At 54.5% G+C, this 24616-nt stretch overlaps 1 protein-coding gene across 23 annotated transcripts; it reads right to left on the bottom strand.

Moving 5' to 3' along the window:
* Tnk2 (tyrosine kinase non receptor 2) lies at positions 1–23966 on the bottom strand. 23 transcript variants are annotated; one of them, XM_085685451.2, is made up of 17 exons: positions 23898–23966; positions 18074–18254; positions 16102–16172; positions 14038–14259; positions 13318–13470; positions 12597–12874; positions 11969–12095; positions 11443–11589; positions 11256–11350; positions 7355–7549; positions 4971–5062; positions 4253–4372; positions 3288–3682; positions 2334–3197; positions 2146–2241; positions 1870–1997; positions 1–798 (listed from the first exon to the last, which is right to left on the bottom strand). In XM_085685451.2, exons 1-17 carry the CDS (start codon positions 23949–23951, stop codon positions 792–794), a joined length of 3225 nt encoding a protein of 1074 aa, XP_085541577.2. In that variant the 5' UTR covers positions 23952–23966; the 3' UTR covers positions 1–791. The 23 variants fall into 23 exon arrangements, with proteins under 23 accessions (XP_085541577.2, XP_085541586.2, XP_085541574.2 ...); XM_085685460.2 differs by lacking the exon at positions 23898–23966 and adding an exon at positions 21402–21728 and having other exon boundaries at positions 1866–1997; positions 4328–4372; XM_085685448.2 differs by having other exon boundaries at positions 2334–3682; positions 14038–14208.
* Positions 23967–24616: the final 650 nt, after the last annotated feature.

The raw sequence follows: 24616 nt of genomic DNA on the forward strand, positions 1-24616 counted from the left end.
TAACATAAAATAGAAACGGAATTTATTTCACTGGAAGAAGCAGATATCCAGAGCTGGGACAGCAACTTTGGCAACAGAGGCTGATGGGAACACATTGAACAGCAACAGGGGGAAGAACAGGGGTCAAACAGGAAAAGTATTGGGGTCTCCTTCCAGTCCGGGGCCCTAGGCCCTGCCAGAGAACCTGGCACCTTTTCTCTGCTTCTGAGCCACTTCACACTGTCTCCAGGTACAAGCTCCTAGGAGCATCCAAGTCTGCAAGTTCACAGTGAAGCCACAAGTCACATTCTGTCCAACACTCCAAATGCCTACAGGGGCTCCCCGGAAAAGGGCCCAGCCCTAGGAAGGGCCTGTTGGATGCTGGCCTACCCTTCTGTGCAGCCAACACATCCTTCTTGCCCAAGTCAAGCCTGGCTTCCTTAGTCTAGTCCTCCAGGGCAAATCCTGGGACACACTCTAGCCAGTAGCCCAGCCCTGATTTTGAGCCAGAGGCAGGTCACACATAGGGCCTGCCAGGCAGCTTCCTGTCCTGCCTTCACAAAGCTCCTTCCCACCTCTTGGTTGGGGCACTGAAGGCTGAACCAAGGTGTGCAGAACAGCGCTGGGTGGGTGAGTAAGTGAGGTGGGCAAGGTGGGGGTCCCAGCCTCCTGCTCTATCCGCGTGGAGCAACAGGCAGCAGTAGGTCCAAGCGGTGGGTCCTCCAGGCCTGGGATGAACATCTCCCCACCTTTGTCCTACAGACAGGTTCAAGTGGTTCCTTTAGGGCAGACTGTTGTTCTCCAGACAACTATCAGCGTCTGAAAGATGGGAAATAGCAAAAGTTTATCTGTCAACATGAGCTAAACAGCTTATGGGAAATTCAGGGTCACCACGAAAAACAAAACAAAATAAAAACAACAAAAAATAACCTGGAAATTTTAGGCAACAGCTTTAGAACTTACTCTGAAGTGTCTTTCTTGATGAACTTTTGAATTAAGGAAAGAGTACTACTGTGTACTGGAGTATCTAAGGACAACAGGAAGCCCAGTCTTCTCAGGACACAAATTAGGGACAACCACTGGCAGACACTACAGCCGAGTGCCTGTCCAGTGTGTGTGCTTCCGACTGTCTCTGATTAGAGTACAAAGTCATACTGTGTAAGAGGGCACAGACTGGCAGACCCCGAGGCGCCTGCCTCCCAGTGCCCAGCAAGCCGCACTGGTTCCTGGGATGATATTGGTTTCACCTCTGCCTGTTTCACCACTTTGGGGCTTGATAAAGGTTTCAATTAATATTAATCTGTGTGCTTTGTTTTATATGACTACATATATATAAGCTTTTAGTACAAAAACAATGCGATTTTCTTTGAATGTTTATTCCTTCAAAAAGCATTAATATTACCATATACAGAAAAGGGTGTGAGAGGGGAGTGTGTTTGTGTGTGAATACAAGTGTGTGTGCCACAGTGGGTAGGTATGTAGAAGTCAGTGAACATCCTCAGGTGTGGATCCTTGCCTCTCTTCTTGAGACAGAAATATGGTAAAAGAGCTAAGAAATATTTGCTTAATAACCAGGACTAAAATGTTACACCGTGAAGCACTTGGGCGGCTGGAGAGGAGGTCGGGAAATCAGCCTCCTCCACCCAGGGCCCAAGGCGCCTCTTCCACTCATCCATTCATCACAAAAACCAAGCGACCAAGTCAATTCATTTTGTTCCTTTCCGGGCAAAGCACCTGCCTCTGGGGCCCTGCACCTGCCCTCTCCCCACCAGCTGGGGACTCCCTACCCATGTGTGGCCCTTCAGGGGGTAGGTCAGCTTTCCTACAGTCGCACACCCCAAAGACAGCCTTCCCAGGAGAGGGAGCTAGGGCGGTGTGTGACTCACTCACTTGTGGTGGGCAGGGCCACAGGAACCCAGAAGGTGGCAGCCAGCTTGCTCCAGGTTCCAGTCAAACATCTCTAGCACTTTGTGGCACTCCACCCGTGGCCGAAGACCCAGTCCAAAGAGCTGCTCCACCTGAGGGCAAAGGGTAGTGGTGCCATGGGACACCCTGGGGCAAGGGGTACCAGACCAGCTGGGGCACAGGACTCAGCCAGGGGGGAGGGTCAGGTACAGCAGAACCAGCTTCCAAGGCCCCTGAACGCCAGAGCAGGCAGGATGGTACCTTCAGATACTGGGCAGCCCTCTGCACACTCCAGCTGTGGTTCTGCAGGGCCGCCTGGCACTCCTCTGTGGTCACCCCATGCACCATGGCCTGCAGCTGGGCATACCCACCCATCAGCACCACTTGGGCCCATTCCTCTGGGTCCCTCAGACCCCTGCCCTTCACCTCGAAGTGGGCCTGGCACTCACCATCTGGATCTTGTCTGCTGGCCGGGCAGCCTCTTGCCCATCCCCGGGGCAGCCCCTCTGTGGCAGCCGAGCAGTGGCCCTCAGGGCTGGTGGCCGAGCCCCTGGGTTGCTGTTATTGGTGGAGAAGTTGGCCTTTGGGTCTGGGGCAGCCTGAGGCATAGGTCGAACAGTGGCAGTGGGGGCAGCAGGGGCTGGGGTACTGGGTGGGGGCAGCAGCAGGGGCACAGGCATGGAGGCTGTCTCTTCAGGACTCTGGGCCTCCCGGAGGAAGCGCTGATAGCGCTCCAGATAAGGAGGGCGCTCAGGCAGCAGGTAGTAATGAGTACTGCTGACCTTCCTGCCATCGCGGACAATGGGCAGGATACAGGGGCCAGCCCGCGGGCCAGGAGCCTGGATCACTTGTGGCGTGGCATATTTAGGGTCTGAGGCAAAGCTTTGGGTGGTGGGCATGGTCTTTCCAGGTGAGCTAGAGAGCCGGTGTGGTAATGGAGAGCTGCCAGGTGGCACCAGGGGGCTGGGGGTTCTTGACCCTTGAGGGGACAGGGGTTCCCGGGGAGGCACACGGGGAGGGGAGGCAGGTCCAGGCCACCGGCTCGTCTCTTCCTCACCTGAGGGAGCTGGAGATAGCTCCACACGTGGACGTGTGGGCCGAGGGGGGATGGGTACCCGGGGTGGCACCTGGGGCTTGTCATCACCTCCTGGGGTGGGGGAGGGGGTCAGCTGGCCAGTGGGAACCTGTAGCTGCCGCATACACTCCTGCTGCAGTGCCTGGAAAATCTCTGCAGTCTGGGCCGAGCTGGGTGGCTTGCCGCCACCCTGGGGTGGAAGAAACAGGTTGTCCTCCAGGGCAGGAGGCAGCTGCGCCTGCTCAGGCACAAAGGCATAATTGGTCTCGCCCTGGCTCGGCCCAGCAGGGAGGCCTGCACCCACTAGGGTGCTGTTGATAGAGCAGACCTCAAAGTCATCCTCATCCTGGGCCACATCATCATAGGCAGGGGGCGGGGGCAGCGGGCGAGCGTCCCAGTCCACTACAGGTGTGGGATGTAAAGGTCGTGGTAGTGCCCGTGTGGGGCTCTGTGGTGGTGTCTTGTCCAGTAAGGAGCAGGCATCCATAGCCAACTGTGCCAAGGAGGGTGCACAGGGCCGTGGGGTTGGAACCACAGGCTCCTCGCCAAAGTCGATGAGCGTGACCTCGCTCCCACTGCTGCGGCCTGCCTTGGTGCCTGGCACTCGGGCCGAGGGCTTTGCAAGCCACAGCCCTCGGGGCAGGGATGGCTTCCTCAGGCCCAGCTTCTTGAAGTCACTGGACAAGGGGTCTTGGTCCTCACTCACAGGGTCGTACGTTGGCTCTGTGACAAAAAGGGAGACCCCAACAGGGAGATGGTGTCAGGTGTGAATGGGGAACAAGGGAAGGTAGGATGTGTAAAAGCAACCAAGTAGCCCCCCCCCCGGCCAATCACTACCAACTCCCCAAGGAGTCTGCACCAAGACCATACCTGACCCTGCTCAAACAGGGCAGAGCCAGCTGTCTGCCTTCAGGCCTCAATGTAGGCCCCCCAGCTCTACCAAGCGAAAGCGGGCCAACATCCCACTCACCCTGACTCTCAAAGAGCCCTGAACTCCTTGCTCTCGGCCTGGTTAGTAACCCCTCGCTCCACCTCTACTGGGGCACACCGTTAGAGCAGGCACAGGCCAACAAGAGCTTCCCTCAGAAGACAGAACTCCTGACGCCACCCCGTCATCCTAGATACAACCTCTGCAGGTCTGAAAAAGCATGAGCCGGCCGAGTCACGGCAGGACCACATCATCTTTGAGGGTACAGATGGGGGAGGCAGGCATGCCGGGCCAGTTCAGCAGCAAAAGCTCACAGCACACACCCGCTTCCCCTTCCACACAGCCAACCGCGGGGGGCTCTGTACCTTCCAGGAGAGGAGAGGTGAGAGGAGAGAGAGGGCGGGGGCAGGGGCCAAGGCATCCTGAGCAGCCCCACTTACTCTGAGTGAAGATGGCAGGCTGAGGTGGGCGAGGTGGAGGCTCCCCTGTACGAAAGGCCATGCGGACAGGGGAAGCAGAAAAGAGTGACCAAGCAGGACAGGGATGATGGGGGAGGCGGAGTCAGACAGAGGGAAGAGTTCAGGTAAGAAAGGGAGAGGGAGGGAGGGAGGGAGGGAGGGAGGGAGAAAGAGAGAGGTGAACAGAAGTGAGCAAATGCAAACCCAACTGAAGATGGGAGGTGGGAGGGAACGGGGAGGCAGGATGGAACAGTTGTGTTCCAGAATGACAGGCACAGGATCTGGGAGGTGGAGCCCAGAGTGGGGTGTTGGTTCGGGAGAGAAGAACATGATTAAGGCAAGTAAGGGAGCCAGGATCTGAACAGCCTGGTGAAGGAGGGAGGAGGGAGCTGAGGCTGCAGGGCCAATGTAGACCAACCCAAGGATACCCACCTCGGCGGATACAGCTGCCTCTCTTCTCCTACCCCACCCCACGCCTGGCCAGAGCCAGGAATCCAGCTGTCCCACCTGCTGCTCTGGCCCAACTGTCCTCAGAGTAGAAGAGCAGGCTCGGGGTGGCTTAAGGCAGTGACCTTTTCTAGGTAGCCAGTGAAGTGGGAACACCAAGGAACGGGAGGGCTCTTACTTTTCACCCTTCCTAGATGCTGGGTGGGTCGGGAGGTGCTCAGCTCCACACTCAGCAGGTCAGGGGGGTCCATGGGGTTGCCCAGATACAGTCTGTTGGGAGAGAACCACGTCAGAAGGCAGAGCAGTGGGAGAGACACCTCTGGCAGATGGAGGCCAAAACCACAACCACACAAAATCTTCCTGAGTGTTCAGTGAGCAAGGCAAAGACTAAGACACACTGCAGGAGCTGAGTCACAAGGCTCCCAGACTCTGTACTGATCAACCCCTTGGGAGGCGGCTCCCATGGGGTTAGCACACCTGACCCAGGCTGAGAAGCCTGTGCTTTCATGGACTTCAATACCTGACAAGGGCAGAACTGGCCCTTGATAACCCTGACAGCACCCAAACCCATGCCAGGCTTCTACCTGCTGGCATGCTCTTGTTCTTCAGACCCTCCTGGGAGACTGAAGAGAAGCACCTGCTGCTAGCCCCTAGAAGGGTGGGCAGGAAGCGGCTTCCTGCTGAACCACAGGAAATGGGGAGGAGGTGGAACTGCTGGGTAGGCTCCCCACTCACCCCAGCCCTACGCTAACTGTCAGTATCTGGGATCTGGGACTTAGTCACCAAAGCCGATTAAAGCCTGAAGAATGAGGCTAGGCTGGCTAAGGCACAACAGGAGTGGGACACAGGGCGCAGGTCTCCTGCAAGGGCCTCCACTCCCCTTTCTTCACAGGCCTTTACCTGGTTCCTGTGAGGCAGAAGACCCGTGGAGAGCCTCTCTAAGGGCCTGCCGTTCTGGAGTGTGGGGAATGGAAAAGCGAAGGCCTATTTTACCATACTCTCAGGAGGAGGCAGCTGGGAAATGGTTACAGAGACCTCAGCAGGAGGGCTGACAGAGCCTCCCTGGGGTGGGCAGGGTACTATAATTCTAATTCTGTATCTTTCTCAGATCCAGGGATCTCACTCTTTACCTAAAGACTGTGAATTGCCATCCTGCCCCTCCTCCCCAAAACAGAGTGGGCTGGTGCAGACTAGAGGAACAGTGCTCCCTAGCTCCCTCTAGGACTGTGCCCACTTCTGGAAAACAAACTCCCTCCTGCCTGGACCTGCAGACACATGACACCTGACCTCATAGGTTCAGGGCTCCAGAACTCAGGAAACCCCTGAAGGAAAAAAGTGTTGCTCAGAGGCAGGTGTCTTAGAGAACTGCTTCCCAAGTGTCTTCCCGTGTGTCAGAAGGTGGTGCCTCGCCTGCTGGGTGACAGGGGACTTTTTAGCAAGTAGAAACGAGTCCATCCCTGGGATTTTCTGACCTTGGTTTTACTTACAGAGGAAAACTACGCAGACAGAGGAGCTCTGCCCCACAGATGACAGGTGGTGCTGGGGAGACGAGAATGCTGGGGGCCCAGCAAAGAGCTCCCTGGCCCACCACCCCCAGAGCACCCTCAGCACTCACAGACATTTTGGGCCCTTCTCTGTCACCCACACCTCGTCCCACCCCACCTCCACAGCCTACTCTCTTCTGGTAGATGGGCTTCCGGAACAAAAGAAGATAAAAGAAAACAGAAATGAGTAAGAGCCACAGAAGGATGGTAGCTAAGGACCTGCAGCGGGGAGTGAGGGCAGAGAGAATTCAGAAAGGATCCCTACTTACTCATGGCTCAGACACCTACACACCTATTCTAAGGTAAAGCTGCAATGCACCCTGCAGGGCTGTGAGGCCTACTGCCTGCAGCTCCCCTCTGTCATCAGCATGCAGTGCTGGGCTTGCCCCACTGTCCTCTGACCCAGAGCACCAAAGGGGTCATCGCAAGGGAAAGAGCATATGTCATACAGAGTGGCAGAGAAGAAATGATGCACAACAGAAAGGGATGTGGTTCAAGTGCCACACCAAAGGAGGGATCCCTGAGGAAAAATGATAAACAAGCCACAGAGATGGGAAAAGTTTGCATCTGTGTCCCTGAGGCTGGCAGCCTGTCACGAGAGAGAAAAGCAACTGACCACAAGAAAATCATGTGCACACGCACGGCTCGAGGGCCAGCATCTGTACAGGCAACCCACAGCCTAGGGCAAAGGCTGCCTCGCTGCCCAGCAGCGATCCACTGTAGGAAACACTGGAACCGGAGCTTTCACAACAAACCCCCCTTGGCTGGAAAGGCCAACAAGGTTAAGACCTTAACCACTCCTGGCCTTGGAAAATGACTGGGGATGCTCCTTGCTGGCTCCTGGTACTGCTTGCTTTGAGCAGCACTAAGTTCAGAGCCTGCTGACAGCCTTTATCTCATCAGTAACAGACAGCACCATCTTTGGAACCTATGAGGGCTTGTGTGTGGTGTGGTGAAGGGCTTCTACTCTCAGGAGCCCAGGACCATATCTGGTCAGAGTCTCTGTCCAGGTACTTACTCATCAATCCTGTCAGGGAATCCCCAGCAGTGGCGGGGGTCGCTGTCACCATGCCCCGTGTGAATGAAGCTATTCTGTAGAGGTTGGCTGATGTCCTGGGCTGACAGGCCAGCCACGGAAGTCACCACATTCCGAGGGAAGGGTCCTACACACAGTGTCCGGGTGTTCTGACCACGCCACCAGTAGTTCTCAGCCCTGTGTGACAAAGATAACACAGTGAATATGAGGTGGGGGTGGAAGTGACCCCAGGCAAAGGGACCTTCTTATACTAAGGTCCCTACTCATGGGACCCTTGGCAAAGGGTGAGCATTGAAGATCAGTCCACCCAACGGTCCACTTTGTCCAACGGCAACCCCATAACCTGCCACTCCTTGAAGAGGGCCTGGCTATTTGCTCAGCCTTACCTAAGCTCCTCTGGCTAGGTCAGGTAGCTTTGTCTACAGTCTACAAACAAGGAGACCGGCTCCAACAACTGTCCTCCATGACTGGTCTATTTACCCAGGATTCAAATCAACTGAATGAGTCTGCAAAACCAATTCACTCTCACAATACACCCGTTTCCTGCCTACAACGGGGGCCTACCTTGGTCTTGGGGGTCCCTAGATTCACTCTTCAGCAGGGTCCTAGGAATTTTAGTTGATACATCAGCCACAAGGAGTCCCATGAGTTTAGGACCATGCCTTCCAGTTACTATTCAGCCCTTCCATGCAGACCTTCAAGATGAAGGAGCACATGGAGACCCAGGTCTCCTCTTCCCTGGGGCTTGGCACCACCTGTGGGCAGGACTGTGGGGATCCAGCCTTGCCATCCTCCCTTCTCGGGATGAGGCCTACTCTCTTGCCTTACAATATGGGTGGTCTAGATTTCCCAGTATGGCAAATCATGAAGACCTTAGTCCCTCATTCTGCAGATAAAGCAAACCCGTGTCTGACCCAGTCTAAGCCCAGGCGGAGCCCACACAGCAAGTGAACAAGTAGAAGAGAATAGAGCTCTCTCTGGACACTCCAAACGCCCCAGAGCTGGCTGCTGAGGCCCTGCATCTGCTGCACATACCTGAAGGTGTGGACAGAGTCTGGGTTAAGGTATCAGTGGTGACAATCGTGCTGCAGGGACCTGTCCGTACCATCACTGCCTGCCTGCCCTGTCCCCTCACCTTCACAGCATCTGTCCCAGTCAGAACAGCCTCCCGTGAACACAGCCATAGCAGAGGGCTGGGGAGCAGCTGTGCACTGCCACAGCTGCCTTCTGGTCACTAAGGCTGCCTGCTGGCCCACCACCAGCCACAGCAACCCTGTGATTACTCCCTGCCTTTAGGGTAGGAAGGGCAGGGAAGGAAGGAAGAAGAAAGGACAACACCCTGAGAAGGAACAATCTCATCTCAAAATAGCAGAGCCATTCCAAGGAGAGAAAGGATCCTTAACGCACACACAGAACTGCCCATGAAAAGCACAGGGCAGCAAGGCCTGCCCAGCACCTCCCAACACCAGCGGCTCCTCCATGAAGCAGCCCCTCCTTCCCCTGGCCGCTAGCCCCAAACTCTACTCTGCCCAGCTCCTACGGTGTTCTCTAACTCAAAGAGCCGCAGCAGAGGTAGAAATGTTACCCAAACATTCTGCTCACAACACACACAACCCTACCTTGTCCCTTCTCAGGGCAAAGACGAGTGCCTTCCACCCCTCCTACTACAGGCCAGGCCAGGCCAAGAACCTGCAAATGGATTCCAAAACATCTGCCCCAACTCAATACCACTTCTGAAAAAAACAGGGCTGCCAGCCATTCCACCCTCCAAGTAAGACCCTTGAGAAAGGCCCATCATCACTTGTATCCCCAAGTCTGTTTTTAGTTTTAGGGTTTTTTGTTTGTTTGTTTTTGGACAAGGTCTCTCTATGTAACCCTAGAACTCACTTTGTAGACCAGGCTGGCCTTGAGCTCACAGAGATCCCCCCGTCTCTGTCTCCCAAGTTCTGGTATTAAAGGAATATGCCACCATGCTCTGCATACCTCCAAACCTAGACAGAGTCCCTGGGCTCAGCTCACAGATATCTAGGTACCCTCTACCTGCCCCGTACCCTGAGAAGAGGTGAGCGCCGGGACAAGCTGCATCCTAGAGCTGGAACTAGGAATCAGACTGAAGACAGCTCCAGAAAGGAGAAATACAAGGAAGACAGGCAAGAGCCAGAAGAGCCACAGGAACAAACCCGACCCAGAGACTCTCAAAGCTCATGCACCGGAGACATGGAGACAACTCAGGCAAACAAACAGAGCAATCTGGGGGTGAAAAGGAGGAGGAAAGCCCCGGTAACCACAGATACACAGGCCCACTCCCGAGGCTTGCCGGCTGCTGTGGCCTCGTGTCCCTCACCTCCCACCTCCTGAGCAGTTTCAGGGACCAAGTAAGAGTTGGCAACTCGGAGAGACGCGTTCTAGGAGCTGAACCCCAGCAGCTGAAGGCAATGGGAGCCTGGGCAGAAGGGCAGGACAGGGTGCACCTGGGACAACCTCCCAGGAAGAGACACTCCCCTGGCCCCTCCTTCAGCCTGCTTTGCTCTCCATGACCAAGGGCACCACTTCCAGAGACACCCGGGAAACTCCAGCGTTACCCCCAGGGAACACAGGCTCCAAGTGGAGCAAGAGAGAGACTAGTAAAGACTTGAGGCCAGAGGAGCACAAGCAGGAGTTGGGTCCAGGGCTTTCTGGCTCCTGGAAGTGGAAACGGTTACAGACCAACTTCTGCCCCGGGTACCTCCAAGGAGGTTCCCTACCCACCCTCAAGTCTTCCTATCTTCAGCCTATTTCCAGACTAGTGACTCCTAGGCCTCTGACCTGCCCTACCCGCACACAGTTCCTTCCTGCCTCCACGTCTCCCTGACCGGTTTTTTTTTTTTCACTTCTACCACCGCCCTCTCCCATCCTCTGTAACCAGATAGGACGTCATTCTTGTTCCAAGAATGGAACAACATGAGAGCCCTGGCCTGAGGCAGTGGGACAGGGGTCACAATGGATACAGGTAAATCTAACACACCCAGCTCCAGGGCCCATTCCACTGACTCAGGCTGGGACTCACCTCACTTACCAACCCTAGTAAGGCACAAGTTATACCTGAAGGCCCCCTCAGGCACCTTACCCAGTTCTGAGTCAGCGGAGGGGGCACAGGGAATCTCCCTTTTGCCTCGCTTTCCTTCCTGGTCCTCAACACTCACCCACAGTGCTAATGCAAAGACACCCTACCCACAACCAGTTCCTCAGACAGTCTGGGATCAGATGACTGGAGGCAGGACCAGCAGAGGGTAGGGCCAGAGCAGGGGCTGGAACTAGAAACGTGGGGGGGGGGATGCACGTAGGAGGCCGATTAAGGGATACTGCAGGTAGGCTGTGACCTGAGTTTCAAGTAGGTCAGACACACAGCAGTCCTTATGGGGAAAGCCTGGGAATGGAATGGGACAGAGGTCCAGGCAGTAGATGGAGGGAGACCATGACTGGGAGACCCCCCCGGGGGGGGGTTCACAGGAAGGATGGAAAGTTGCCAAAAGGGCGAGGCAGAGCAGGGGGAGGCTGCTTGGGGGCCCGAAAGGCTCGAGGTGAGCAGCCAGGCATGGCTGTTCACACTCACAACCCAGTCCTTGGGAGGTGGAGGCAGGAGGATAATGCATTTGAGGCCAGCCTGAGCTACAGGAGACCTCTCAAGAACAGAACCCTTTGCTGGAGACACCAGAAGTGAAGAACAGGAAACACTTGGGAACTCTGGTGCTGACCCCCAGCTCTGAGGCAGGTGGTTCTCAGTAGTGTGAGACCTGTCACCAACGCTGCCACCCCGGCCTCTGTGCTGCCACGGACCTCTCAGAGGCAGAGGAGGCCTGTTTATGTACCTCTCAAGCCTGTGTCCTTGAAGGGATGACCCTACCTTCCCTCGATGACAGTGATGACATCATTCATCTGGATGTGCAGCTTATCTGGCTCCTCAAAGTCCTGAAGGGCCCGCATGTCGGTAGGCTGAGCCTGGGGGCAGAAACAGATCATTGTCCGGTCCAGGCTAAGCGTCCGATGCCCCCCTTGCACTCCCCAGCCACTGTGGGCAGATCTGCCCTCACCTCCAGCAGGAAGTCCCGAAGGGCCACAAAAGTGGGTCTGTCCTCTGGTTTGTGGGCCCAGCACTGGACCATGACATTGTAGATGTCTTGGGGACAGTCCTCAGGCCGGGGCAGGCGCTCCCCTTCCTTGTCGATCTTATGCAGGATCTGCCGGGCAGGAGGGTGCACAGGTCAGGGGCAGCAGGGCTCTCATCTCCTCACCATCTACCTTTCCCTGATCTGACCCACAGCTGAAGATGACACGCCTGGCCACCACGGCACACGTTCTGGGGAGGCCCTGTCCCCAGAACCCAAGACCTTTATTTCCAGCCTTAGCCAGGCCTAGGACTCATCTCTCATCTATGTCCCACCCCATCCCTGTCCTGTGACATTCTCGGTAGCCACTCTCCTGACTAAGCTGTCAGAGAAGCCATGAAACACAGTACTGAGAGTCGGTCAGAAAAGAATCAGTTCCAACAAGGTCAGGCTGGAAACAGGGGAGGATGACTCCCACCCACCCTATGGAGCCCACCCCTAGTCCCCTCACCTGGCTGCCATTGAGGCCAATCCAGGGCTCCTGGCCATATGTGAACATCTCCCACAGGGTGACCCCAAACATCCAGGTGTCACTGGCATGAGAGAAGGTCCTCGTCTTCAGGCTCTCGGGAGCACACCTAATAGAAAAGGGTCAAAGGGAAGGCTTCTTGTTGACCCTACCTCTGGAACCAGAAGATCCTATCATCTAAGCAAAACATCAGTCCAACCAGGGCCCACGGCAGGTAGGTACCACATCACACAGGTGAATAGCACTAGTCTCAGCCTTCAAGACACAGCACAATCTAGTCCTACCTGCTACCAGCTTGACCTAAACACGCCCACTGACCGTTCTTGCCTGGCTATTCTCCATACATTTTAACTTTAACAGCAAGTCCTCCAGGGAGCCTTAGCACCTTACTAAGTACCATGCCCTTGGATCTCAAGAGCAGCTACCCTTGTGTCTTCCAGTATCCCCCTGGAGAAGTCCTTGGATGGACGTGCAAACATGTCAGTAGATAAGAAAGGTACCCCAGGCCCAGAACAGATAAGGACAGGCCAGGGCAGAGACAGAAGCTTGTGGGTCTTCTGAGACTGTGATGGAACTGAGGCACTATAGGCCGGCGGCACCTGCCCCTCACCAGGCAAAGGGCACCTTGCGATGTTCTTGCATGACATAGTGGTCATCATTCTGGGGTAGAGCTCGCATCAGTCCAAAGTCCCCAATCTTGACCAGGTCACGGGTAGCCAACAGCAGGTTCCTAGCAGCCAGGTCACGGTGGATGAAGCGCTTGGACTCCAGGTATCCCATGCCCTCAGCCACCTGCACAGCGTAGCGGCTCAGAGTCCCCAAGAGGAAATGACCTTGGTGTTTACGCAGTCGGTCCAACAGAGACCCCAGAGGTGCCAGTTCCGTCACCTGAGGAGAGACATGAGACAGAGGATAAGCAGATCTCAACTCCTCTCTGAGAGGCAAGGTTTCCGGTCCTGTTCTGGACATCTGCCACAGCCATGCTTAATGCTCCTTCCTGACCTGTCTGCTCAGAGTTACCACGAGTTTCACAGCTTCCCAGCCCTGTCCCTCCAGCCACCCCAGAATCCTGAGACCTAGACAGCAGCACCCCAAAGAGGTTCAGACTAGAAATTCCAAAGACCAACTCTAGTTAAGGGCCAGCCCTTCCTACGGGCACAGCTTCTTGTCAATGAGTACCAGAAAATCTAAAGATGGCAGTGCTAGGCAGGACCCTGGTAACCCCTTGGCCATGCGTGGTGGGAGACTAAAGCAGACAAGAGGAAGAGTGCATCCGGGGCCCCCGAACCTGCAAGCTGCTCTCTGACCCTCCCTCCGACCCAAGCACTCACCATCTTCATGGGCGGTGTGAGCACCACACCATACAAGCGAATGAGGTTTCGGTGGTCAAGCGAATGCATGGCATTGACCTCCCGGATGAAGTCGTCCATGGCCTCTGGCTGGCTCAGCACATCTGGCTTCAGGCACTTCACGGCCACACTCACCTGTCAGGATTAGCACGGAGTTAGACCTTTCATGGCTGGTCGCCAACACTGAGCTAACTGCTCCTTCCAACTCGGGGCAGAGATCCTTGTCTCAGATCTGTTCACCTGAGTGGGTGAGCATGTCACCAGTTTACATACTATGTCCCTGGCATGGGGACAGGGCTGACCGACCTCTGAAGGTCATTAAATGCGGGCCTGCTCTTTCTAGGAAAATTCTCAAGTTAACAGTGACAGTCAATTAAGAGATGAGCAGTACGGAGACAGTAATCTGTTTAGCTGTTTCTGCAGGCTGTAGAACTGCAGGTTGCAGCCGCAGCCTCCCCTGGGAAAGGGGATGTATCTGAAGTGAGCCTAACACCTGTGGGGTGGGGGCTGGGGAGAAGACTCTGCTTCAGTCAAGCAACGGAACTGCAGACCACTGGTCTTTCGCTTTTCAGCGGTCAATCTTTCATAGTAAGCAAACTAAAATATTTTTAGAGTTGAGAAAAGAAGCCACTGTGATTAGCTAAGCCTGAAGGTGAGTCCTTTTACAGTCTGTCCCTGGTGGGTCGCCCACAGAGAGCTCACCGTCTTTCCCGCAGGGGAGTCCCATTCACCCCTGCGCACCACGCCAAAGGAGCCATCTCCCAGCTTCTCCAGGAGGCGCAGGTCCTTCTCCCCGATGAGGCAGGTGAGGCTCTGCAGGGTCCCCTCCCCTGCCAGGCTCCCTGGGGTGGGTGAGGGCTTCCGGAAGGAGCTCTGAGAGTGATGGGGAGGGAACTCAGCCTCCAGCCGCTTTCCACTGAACACCTGTTTGGAGGCAGCCAGGAGCCAGATGGAACCCAGAGCCCCAGAACCCTAGTTCCATCCCACTGGTAAGCCTCACACAGCTCCTGGCTTTGCCAAGCTGCCCAGGGGCAGACCCTTAAAGGTTCATACTTCCTCCCGAGTATACCCTAACTGAGAATCCACAGTTGAAGCCTCGGGGTAGGTGTCAACAACAAGTAAAAGGACAGTTTATGGCTAGAGTGACCCCAACTGGTCTGTGAATGGACAGCACAAAGCCCTCTAGGTACACCCCCACCCCCATCCCTGGTCTTCAGCCCCTCCCCATCCTACCCTTCCCTTCCTGAACCTCTTATCCACCACACACTTTTTCCCCTAGCACACAAAGAGGGTAGGAGCTGAGGGGCCCTCCAAACACCTCCCTGTCCATTTTTAGCCCTGGCCCCTTCTCTGGGTTAACCATTTGGCGCTGTCTGTCTCTACCCTCCCTGGGGAGTCGCCTGCCCTTCATCCTGCCCAGGGGAGAAGATAATTTTAGTCTGAGGTTGAACCATGAGTGTGTGCTCTGTGTGTGTGTGTGTGTGTGTGTGTGTGTGTGTGTGGTGCAGATGAAGTTAGTCTTTTCTGGAGAAGGGCCTGGGAAGACAGCTGGGGTTCTGGAGAGGAGCCTAGAGTCAGAGGTTGAGAAGGAAGGAAGACTAGAGGGGTCTCTGAGGCCTATTTTTGAGAAGGAAGTGCCAAAAGTCAAGAGACGGGAAAAGGGCCATGAGCAGGCCTGGGCATGGCAGTCTGACTTGACGCTGTGAGGGCCTCCAGAGCTCTAGCTCCAGGCTCCGGACTCGCCTCACCACCCCAAGGTTGGCCAGCCTTACTGCATGTGCTAAGGGTAACTCAAATCTGAGGTCCAGTGTAGACCCTGTTCCTTCCTCCCAGCAACAAGAATTACTAATATCTGCCAAGAACAGTCAGCTTACTAGGTCTCCCTCAGCCACTGCCAGGAGGGACCCTTCCCACAGTCGTGCAAGGTAACAAGGCTAACACTGGTTTCCTGGAGACATGACCGTTTGGAGGTCACTGATCACCCAAAGACCTACTATGAGTCAGGCACAGATCCAAAACTGCTACACTGCTTCCCTCTCCCACCGTCAATCAGCCCGACACACTCATCCTTCACTAAACCTGGGCAAAGGACCAGGACTGTGTCCCCAGAAAAGGCCACAGGCTCTCAAGAGACAGCCCCTTTGCCAAAGTGCAGCCAGGAAATCTCTACTGCCCAATCCCTGACCGGCTGTTGTGTCCTGCTCACCCCCCACTCCAGTTCTGAGGCCAGGAGTGGGGAGGGAGGCCCTGGCTGGCTCACTTCCTCTCTCATTGTCTTCCAGACAATGGGCAAAGTTCCACTGAGTCACATCAGGGACTCACAACACCACAGACCCAAATAAGGATGGGTGCGGGGAGCTGTGGGGAAGGAAGCCGTCAGCAGAGCCAGATGACCAGAGAACATGGGGGACACGGGGCGGCATGTCAAAGCCAACACATCCAGACAGTCCTCACTACCCTATGATGGACACTGGCCTGACTCAAAGGGACAGTTGTCAACAAGTCCCTGCCCCTGCACACAGAGAGGCTGTGAAACCCTCACTGCACACAGGCCATTCACGTGTCCGTCTGTGGCGGAGACAGACACTTAGCCAGGCAGCTTCCCAAGTGCCCTGCCAGATAAGAGCCTGGAGGAGGGGGTCTGTACAAAGTGTGCAGGAGCTGGTGAGATTACACCTGCTGGGAACAGGAGACGGTTCCTAGGCCCGCCGGCAGTGTGAGGCCCTTGGGGTGTCCCCTCTGCCCCCACACAGTCTACTCACACACCTTGCTCATCCACGACTTGCGTTTGCACATGACCTTCCTCCTCTTCACAGCCTCCCACAGACGCCTCTGACCTGCGAGGAGGGAAAAGGAGCCCGGGGCTGTCAGGGAGACTGCTGTCCACCTGGCAGGCTTCCTCGGTTCCTTGGGTGGGCCCACCAGTAGCTACTGCTCAGCACACGGACACCAGTTGAATTAGATGCTCAGCCAACTAGGAATTTCATTCACTCAATCTCTGCATGATTCTCAAGCTGGGTGGAGGTGTCTTTTCACCAAAACTGAACAGTCATGGCGGGCAACTGACTTTCCAACTCTCCAGACAAATCAGGTAAAGATATATACAGAATTCCCTCCATTCTAAGGTTTGTTTCCCATAAAAACTCCTTACACTGCTGACACCAGGCACCATGCTGGCTGGCTTCACACCAACATGACACAAGCTGGAGTCATCAGAGGAGATGGACCCTCAGTTGAGAAGGTGCCTCCAGAAGACCAGGCTGTAAGCTACCCTCTTAATTAGCGACCGACGGGGAGGGGCAACCCTGGGCAGGCTGAGCAAGTCATGAGGAACAAGGCAGTAGGTGGCTCCCCGTCTTGGCCTCTGCATCAGCTCCTCCAAGATCGTGTCCTGTTGAGAGCTCCCGTCCTGACTTCCTTCAAGGGTGAACAGTGGTGTGGAGGTGTGAACCAAATGAACCCCTCCCTCCACAGGCTGCTTTGATCATGATGTCTCAGCACTCAGCAGTGACACTAGGACAGACCAACCACCCAGGCCTAAAGCAGCAGCAGTGCCATTTGGAATCTTACACACACTTGGCTCTTCTGAGGTGAACGTATTAAGGTTTCTGATTGTGTTTTTTGAGACAGTCTGCAGTAGCCCAGGATGGCTGAATTGGCTAGGCAGCTGAAGACTGGTCTACTGCTCCTCTGCCTTCACCTCCTGAGCGCTAGACTTACTGGTGTTTGCCGCTACACCCGTCTGTGGTGCCGGAATTAGCACTTTATTCTTTAACAAGTGCATTCTACTGTGACCCAACGATTCCTGTTGATCCAGAGAACGCCATAACTTCTAGCCGGCAACTGCTAGTTTCAGTTTAGAAAGAAACGAAAGATCAAGTTTCTGTGTGTTAGCAAACCATTTAAGATATGTACTTTAAAAGACTTTTTACATTTTTATTTATGTATTGTGTGTGTCAGTGTACATGCGCATGCCTTATGTTGGGAGGTGCGACCTGACTGACAGAGCCATCTCTTCGGCCCCGTCTAAGAGTTTTTGTCTTCCCTTCTCATTGGAGATCTCTCGGCACTGACCCCACTGGTGTTCAGAATCAAGCAGAAGAGACTCAATTACACACCTATGAAAGGGACACCGGAAATACATCCCACAAAGATCTGCTCAAACACAAATGGGACAGGCTGGGAAGCAGGCCTGGGAGCAAAGGCAAAATCCCGGCCACCAGGAGGAACTTAAGTCCACTTGGGCTACAGACAGGTTCAAGGCTATTGGGTAACTCACTGAGACTCTATCTCAAAAACACCAAGTACAGAAAGGACTAGAGCAAAAGTTCAGTGAGGAGTGCTTGCCTAGCATGTAAAAGGCCTGCATTCAACTCCCAGGACCTCTTTTAAAAAGGGGGGTGGGAAGGAGGGAGTCTGGAGACAAGCTCACAGGCAGAGCGCCGCAAGGCGCTAAATTCAATACCCAGCGCTGGGGGAAAGTCAGAAAAGGCATATGCCATTAACCCTGAGTGGCCACTCTCCTCAAATTCCAACTCACATTTACAACCAGAAACCATTCCCAGGGAACCCTGTGACCATCACCTCTACTGATGCCTCCAATTGTCTCAGGGGCTCTGGGTCGCAGGCTGACAAAGTTCTCAGCTGCCATGACAAAGAGATTCTTCGTGTGCTAGGCCATACTAAAGGCACCAGGTAAATGGTCAAGAGGATCAAGCAAGGCCCACGGGCTACGTACCAGGCCGGCCCATGCCAATCTTTTCCAGGTCCTCGTTCTTAACATACTCGAAGTGGGACAGGCGGGTAACGTTGAGATCATCGCGAAGCCTCAGGAAATACTGCTGCAGCTGCACCTCGGACAGTAGCTCCAACAGCCAGCCCGTCCCCTCCTCCGGCTGCATGCTGCTGCTCCCCAGCCTCTGCGGAAAGGGAAGTATAGCTGAGGGTCATGGAAGCGAGTGGCAGGAGACCTGGCCATCAGTGACCTTGGTTCACCCACGTTCGACAGAACCCAAAGCACTTTCTCGTGTCCTCGATGAGCAGAGATGAGTCCCGACAAGAGCAGTCAGGAATCAAGTCTTACTCCCAAATCTGTGCTCTCTGTCTGAGTGAACTGAGATCAACTTCGGCGCTCAGGGACCTCCGGGAATCACAGGCCCCTGAAGCACAGACTAACAGTACCAGTCATCTTACTCCTACAACCTCATTGAAAAGTCAGGGTGGGGTACAGTGGCCCTGTGAGATACATCCACCGCCTCATCAGACAGACCCCACAGGAAGATCTCTGTCCAGTTCTGACTCCTGACACCACCAGGCCTTTCCCACTGACCCGTGGGCAACACCCAGGTGCCTAAAGCACCGTAAGATGAAGACGAGAGTGGGAGGTGTGGACCAGGGAGGGTTTTCAGACACCCCAGTAAACGGGCACTCGCTTCCCTAAACAGCTGCCACAAGAAACTAAGGCCCAGTACTTTAACTAAAACTTGTCAGTTCTGCAGTACCAGATGTCTCAGTTTGTATGAAATCTTACCTTCAAAAATATCTTTGGAATGGCAACGCATGCACGGTAAAGACTCGAAAGGCACAGGGAACCTCATTCTCTCTCCTACTGTGCAGCCACCTCGCTCCCAGTCCCCAAAGCCAGCTGTCAATGTCTTCTCAGTGCCCTTTAAGTCACACATTACCATACTGCTGTTTCTCCTTTTTTACTTAACATTTTCTCTGTCCCGACTTGTAAAAGACTCTAAACAGTGCAACTCTGAAATATGTGTGAGTGCACACACAGTCGATACGTACTGGCAAAACAAAATGTACCTGCAGGCTACAACCAGCCAATGCTGAGAGACCTGTCCAAGGTCCAGAGGAAAAGGCCAAGACCACCTTCAAAGCTAAAGTCAAACCCACCCATCCCTGTTTGAGTAAACACACCTGACAATAAGCACCTTCGCAGACCAGACTCTGGCCTCACCTCAGTTCCTGAGGAAGAAGACAGGTGAGGTGAAAAGGCCAGCTGTCTATTAGGGGCCAGGTGACCCGCTCCTGAACATAGTGCACTCTCAATACAGATGCAGTAAGAGGAATGGGCCGCCCAGCCTGAGCCTCCTGCCCCCACAGTTTCCAGTGGTCCTGCCAATACAGTGCTAGGAGCTCAGATTTTCCCTGCACCTCAGGGCTCCACAAAGAGTAACAGATGGGAAGGACAAGCCCTTGGTTCAAACCCTGGCTCTTCCACCAAGGAGACTGGGCTGGTGGGTGGCTTCCAAACTTTAAGCTGTAACCCCTTATTTGGATGGTTCTCTAAGGGCTGTACAACCCTCCAGATAGAAGATATTTTTGTCTGTCATAGTGTGTGTGTGTGGGGGGGTGACATTTAGTGGGTAGTAAGGGGTAAGAACATGAGTTATTCTGCAATACACAGGATAGATTTGAACACACGGATTCCATGTTCATGCAAGTGAAAACCATTAGAATGATCCAAGCCTAGACTTAGATTCTATTGTACATTAAACAAGAAAAAGCTTTTGTAGTTTTACTGTAGCCTGATTTTCCTGAACCGTGTTAACCGTTTACTGTGCAAACTGAGGAAAATGCTACTATTTGGAATATAGCAAAAGTTCACTATCAGATTAAAAAAAAACATTAGGGAAGAATATACCCTATTATCACAAAACTCCTCCCAGTGACTCTTTTGGGGTTTGAGCCTCTTTGGTCCCTCCCAATACAGCTAGTACATGACAGAATATATCAAGGGTTACAAACTATTTTCCTCTTATTTCTCCACATATTATAGTTGGCACCATGTTTACTGACCCTACATATACTTAATATGTAACATTCCTATTAATTGTATTTGTGAAGGGAAGCAAAAAATAATATATTAATACTTCAAAACCATAGTTATGGGACTGGAAAGATGGTTCAGAGGTTAAGAGCACACACTGTTCTCCAGAGGACCAGGGTTCAATTCCAACATCTACATGGTAGCTCAAAATCATCTGTAACTCCTGTTCCAGGTTATCTGACTCCCTTTTCTGGCCTCCTCAGGCACTGTACACACATGATACATAAACATACATGCAGGTAAAACACTCATATACATAAAATAATAAGAGAAAAAAACTTGAGAAAACTACAGTTTCTACGTCAGTTCTAAAGCTTAGTTGTACTGGCTCATTCAACCTCAACAAAATGAACTGTTTGCAGTGTGTGGTGGTTAAGCAGATGTGTACCACTGTCTTCCAGAGTAAAGCCCAAAGGTACAGGGTGAAAAATCACTGGACCGGGCTCCATCATTGGGCCTTGGGCCTGGAGCGAAGTGGCCCCATTAGCTATGTGTCAGGGCTTCAAGAGGAGGGCGACTGGTCTCATCAGGAGAAGCAGTCACGGGTCTTCCTCTCCTTCCTCAAGCCCTAGGACTCCAAACTCTCCATTCCCATCTCTAAACTCTCAGTGAAACCCAGAGGCCCTACTGAAGCTACTTAGAAAGCCCAGCCCAGCCTGTCCCCCTTCCTTCACAGACTAGCCAACACACCTCCCTGGTCAGCTGGACACTCCCCTCTCCGGTCCCCAACCTAGGGACAGGGCAACCATGAGGGAGAGATATGAAGCCTAGAAGACATCCTGGTGAAGACAGAGGAGTCAGGTGGGGTTCTAGTCCCGTTGCTACTGCTAAGCCCATAGTGACAGCCCCGAAGACTCCCTCCAGCCCTGTGACACACAGGGCACTAGAGCAGCGACTCCCAGCTCGGACAGTCTGGCCCACAACATGGTAGGAAATCTACACTACCTGTGTATGGCACATGCAGCCGCATGGCCTGCATGTAAGCACACACTAGACTGACCACACACTCATACATGTAGACATGCACACAGGCGCCCAAGAACGAATGCGGCAGCTAGGAAGAAAGACTAGGAAGGAAGACACTCCGGCTTACACTCCATGAGCCTCAGGAAGGGGCCCCTCGGTCATGCCTACCCTGCCCCTCTGTAAAGTGCTGCTACTGAGGGGCTAACCATGTCCGCAGCCAGTGCGCTTCCCATCCCAGCACCCCCACACCACCACTCACTGTGTACAGACGTCGCCGCAGTCTGGCCAGGAGAGGAAAGGAGAGCTCAAGGCCAGGGAACCGACGGGCTGCCGGCATCTCCACAAACTGAAGCCCCTGAGAAGTCAAAGGAGCTACGGCCGCGATCTAAAGAGGGCAGGCAAGGGCTGCAGCTTCTGAGTTTTATGCTCTGCCCAGCAAGGAAACTGGCCAGGGGGTGGGAAACTTGTCCTAGAAATCCCCCAAGTCCCACCAGAAGTAGGGAACGGGGAAGAAGAACGGAGTGACGGCTTTGCTCCACAGCTGGCCGCAGGCTGTGTCCTCTCCTGTCTCCTCTCCAGGGCAGTGCTCAGAGCTCTAGTCCTACCCCAGGCTTCCCACCACTGCCTGCTCACCCGCCTGTCCTCCTTCTTCCCTCCCTCCCTCCCCAGCTGAGCGGCTCTGACACTGGCTGAAAAAAGACCTTTCTGAATCACTGCCAGAGGACAGCAGGAATGGGGGGGGGGGCACTCTTCCTCCTAGCACCGGCCCCACTGACTCCCCATACACAAGGCTCCCTGTCTCTAGCCTCCACTGCAGCCCTCACGGTTGCAGACAACTCCTGGGATTTCAGTGTGGGGGCTGTGAACCAAACGGCACATATAAAAAGGGGTTACAAGCCCCTTTGGGGCTTTTCTGGGTCTATGGGGACTTGACTGCAGCCTGAATTGGGGGCTTGGATTCTGAGTCTTTCCTGGATCCTGCAGACAGATCCTTCAAAGACCCTCCCCCACACACGTCCCAACCTTGGCTGGGTGTCTCCTGGCTCAGACCCTAATGTGGCCCTGTTACCCTGGTGCCCGACGGAAATAGGAGGCTGGCAGCCTGCCAGAGTGGGACAGTCCAGCCAAGGGGGGCGGTGAGAATCTCCACCCCTCCCCCGGGATTGCCTTGTGTACTGCCCACAACAACCAGGGTGCCTTCTCCCCAGATTATAGGGCAAAGACCCAAGACTCCCTCCAAATAAACAAACATGTCCAAGCCCTCTGCCGGGATGCTCCCACCTCAAAGCTGCGGCTCAGGCCGCAGGATAGCATCTCGTACAGCACCGCACACACAGAGCAGCCTCAGCTTAAGGAGGCGCTCCACCAAGCCCCCAGGGGCCCCCCATATTCCTACAGCTGACAAATGATCCCTCTGCCCCTCAAGGACGCCAGCTGCGCTACACCCCCTCACACCTGACAGCTGCAGGAAGGTCCTCTTCTGCGCCCCAGATCCCAGCACCACCCCCCAGTGGAAGGAGCCCCTGTTTCTTGGACACTGCTCTCTTGTCCATACCCAGCTGGCTGCCAGCTCAGGGAGCCACAGCTGGCTCACGGGGGAGTTTTTGGGGAGTCAGCATCTCAACAGACTCTTTCCAGGATCTCTTCCAGCATTTGCACTCCTAGCCAGAAGGACAGCCATTTTCCATTCTGATGAGGGGCGCCCCCAGCAACAGCCCGTCCCCACTGCCATCAGTCATACAAAGACGGTGGACTGCCAAGAACAGCCTCTCTTCAGGCTTAGCAGACAATCAGTGTGACGACTGAGGTCAAATGTGCAAGGCAAGGTCAGGCCGAGGCTGCGTGGATGTGGCCTTTCTGCACAGGTTGGCTGACCACACCCTCAGACTGCAGCAGGCTACAGACTATCCTTCTCCGGAAGGCACCACCTGAAGCTGACCTGTGTCTGTCAGTAAATTAAACAGGGTTTTTCTACCGCTAAGCTGAGGCTGATTAGAGTGGTCAGCATAAAAACTCCAGCCACCCCAGAAAGGAATGCCCCAAATTCACCAGAAAACCATGCCTGATCATTCCCTCGGGTGTCTGCGTAAGAACACCTGGCAGCTTACCCAGACTCCAGCTACGGGAGACCTGAAGAGGGCAACAGACGTATATGGGGGGGTCAGAAGCCAGATCAGTTCCTGGACCTCTTCCTTGCCTGGGAAAGCAGACCTGACCTTTCTGCCTCTCAACTCCCAGGCACACTCCCCTTTTCCTGCCAGCTACTGCCCTCTCCCGGCTAGGAAAGAAAGTGCTTATCTCCAAGGGGAAGAGGACCCGTGCCATTTTCCAAAGCACACAGGGATATTTGGATTGATACACATACTCAACTCAATAAATGGGAACGCCCAAGACACAGTTTCTTCCTATAAAAGGGTGTACCTGAATACTAGATGTGTTTGCTAGGCTCCTAACCCGCAATGCAGAAAGCCCAAAGGGTAGCTTATTTGGGCCCCTAGGGATCCACACTGAGTCAGATACCAGCATCAATAATTCACCACCACCATCACCTCAGACTTATCAACCACACACGAACACACAGACACCGCTCTGCACCCAGCCTCCTAGCCCTACAGCTCTGGGAAGGGTGGAACAAGGAGGAAAAAAACACAGGCACCCTAGACTCTTATGAAGCTCCGCGGCAGAGAGCAGAGCTGGGCCCACAGAGCACCAGCAAATGAGGCCTGACTTCCAGGTTTCTCGCTATCCCCATTACCTGCTGTCCCTCCTCGCCCCCAGCCAGGCGCTGGTAAGCAGATCTCTCCCCCATTGTACCCAAAGTACCACCGTTGGGGCAGAGGGAAGCGGTGCTACCCGCAGCCCCCACCCCTCCAGCGGCACCGGCAGCAGCAGCACCCGCAGCGTCACTCCCCTGCGTCCAGGGGGGCGGGGGCGGGCCTCGAGCATCCTTCAGGAGGGGAGGGGCTGCTAAAGCGCCTTGGCTGGAAAGGCTCCAAACCCTGCATGAAGGCACCTGCATGAATTCCAAGGGCTCAGGTACACAACCAGCAGGTTATCACAGCCTCTGCTCCGGCTGGGCCCGGCCTGTGGGCACCCCGTCCCCACAACCTCCTTCCCAGTTTCTATTCGTCTCTGTGTCTCTGTGTAGCGCTGCCCCTGTGCAGCTATCCAGCAAGCAGTGGCAGCCGCGACCCTGAGGACACCAGAGCAGAGGCTCCACCTTCTCTGACTTCAGAGCCACCGCTCTGAACTTCAGGAGCCTCCAAGAATCCAAGTTCCGGAGTCACCAATTAGTACCTCAGGGATCCAAACACCCTGATACACAATAATACCGGGGTCACCTAAGAAGCCACAGAAGCCTGTCTCCTACTTCACCGAGCCCCTCCCAGCAATCCTGGGGATTGAATATCTTCTTCCAACCCCGTCAACACCCAAGTCTACTCCACTCCAAGAATACTTGGCACCCACCTGCTG

This window comes from Myodes glareolus, chromosome 2 (genome assembly GCF_982192425.1).
Source record: "Myodes glareolus chromosome 2, mMyoGla1.1, whole genome shotgun sequence".
Classification (NCBI taxonomy): domain Eukaryota; kingdom Metazoa; phylum Chordata; class Mammalia; order Rodentia; family Cricetidae; genus Myodes; species Myodes glareolus.

Bases quoted from the DNA above. Each gene is read 5' to 3' on its own strand.
- Tnk2 (XM_048454043.3), bottom strand. From the start codon at position 21,479: ATGCCGGCAGCCCGTCGGTTCCCTGGCCTTGAGCTCTCCTTTCCTCTC. The intron at 18,255-21,401 runs GTGAGTGGTGGT...CCCTTTCCGCAG, and splicing joins TGCGGCGACGTCTGTACACA to AGGCTGGGGAGCAGCAGCAT. The intron at 12,096-12,596 runs GTGAGGGGCAGG...CTTTTCTATTAG, and splicing joins CGCAAGGTGCCCTTTGCCTG to GTGTGCTCCCGAGAGCCTGA.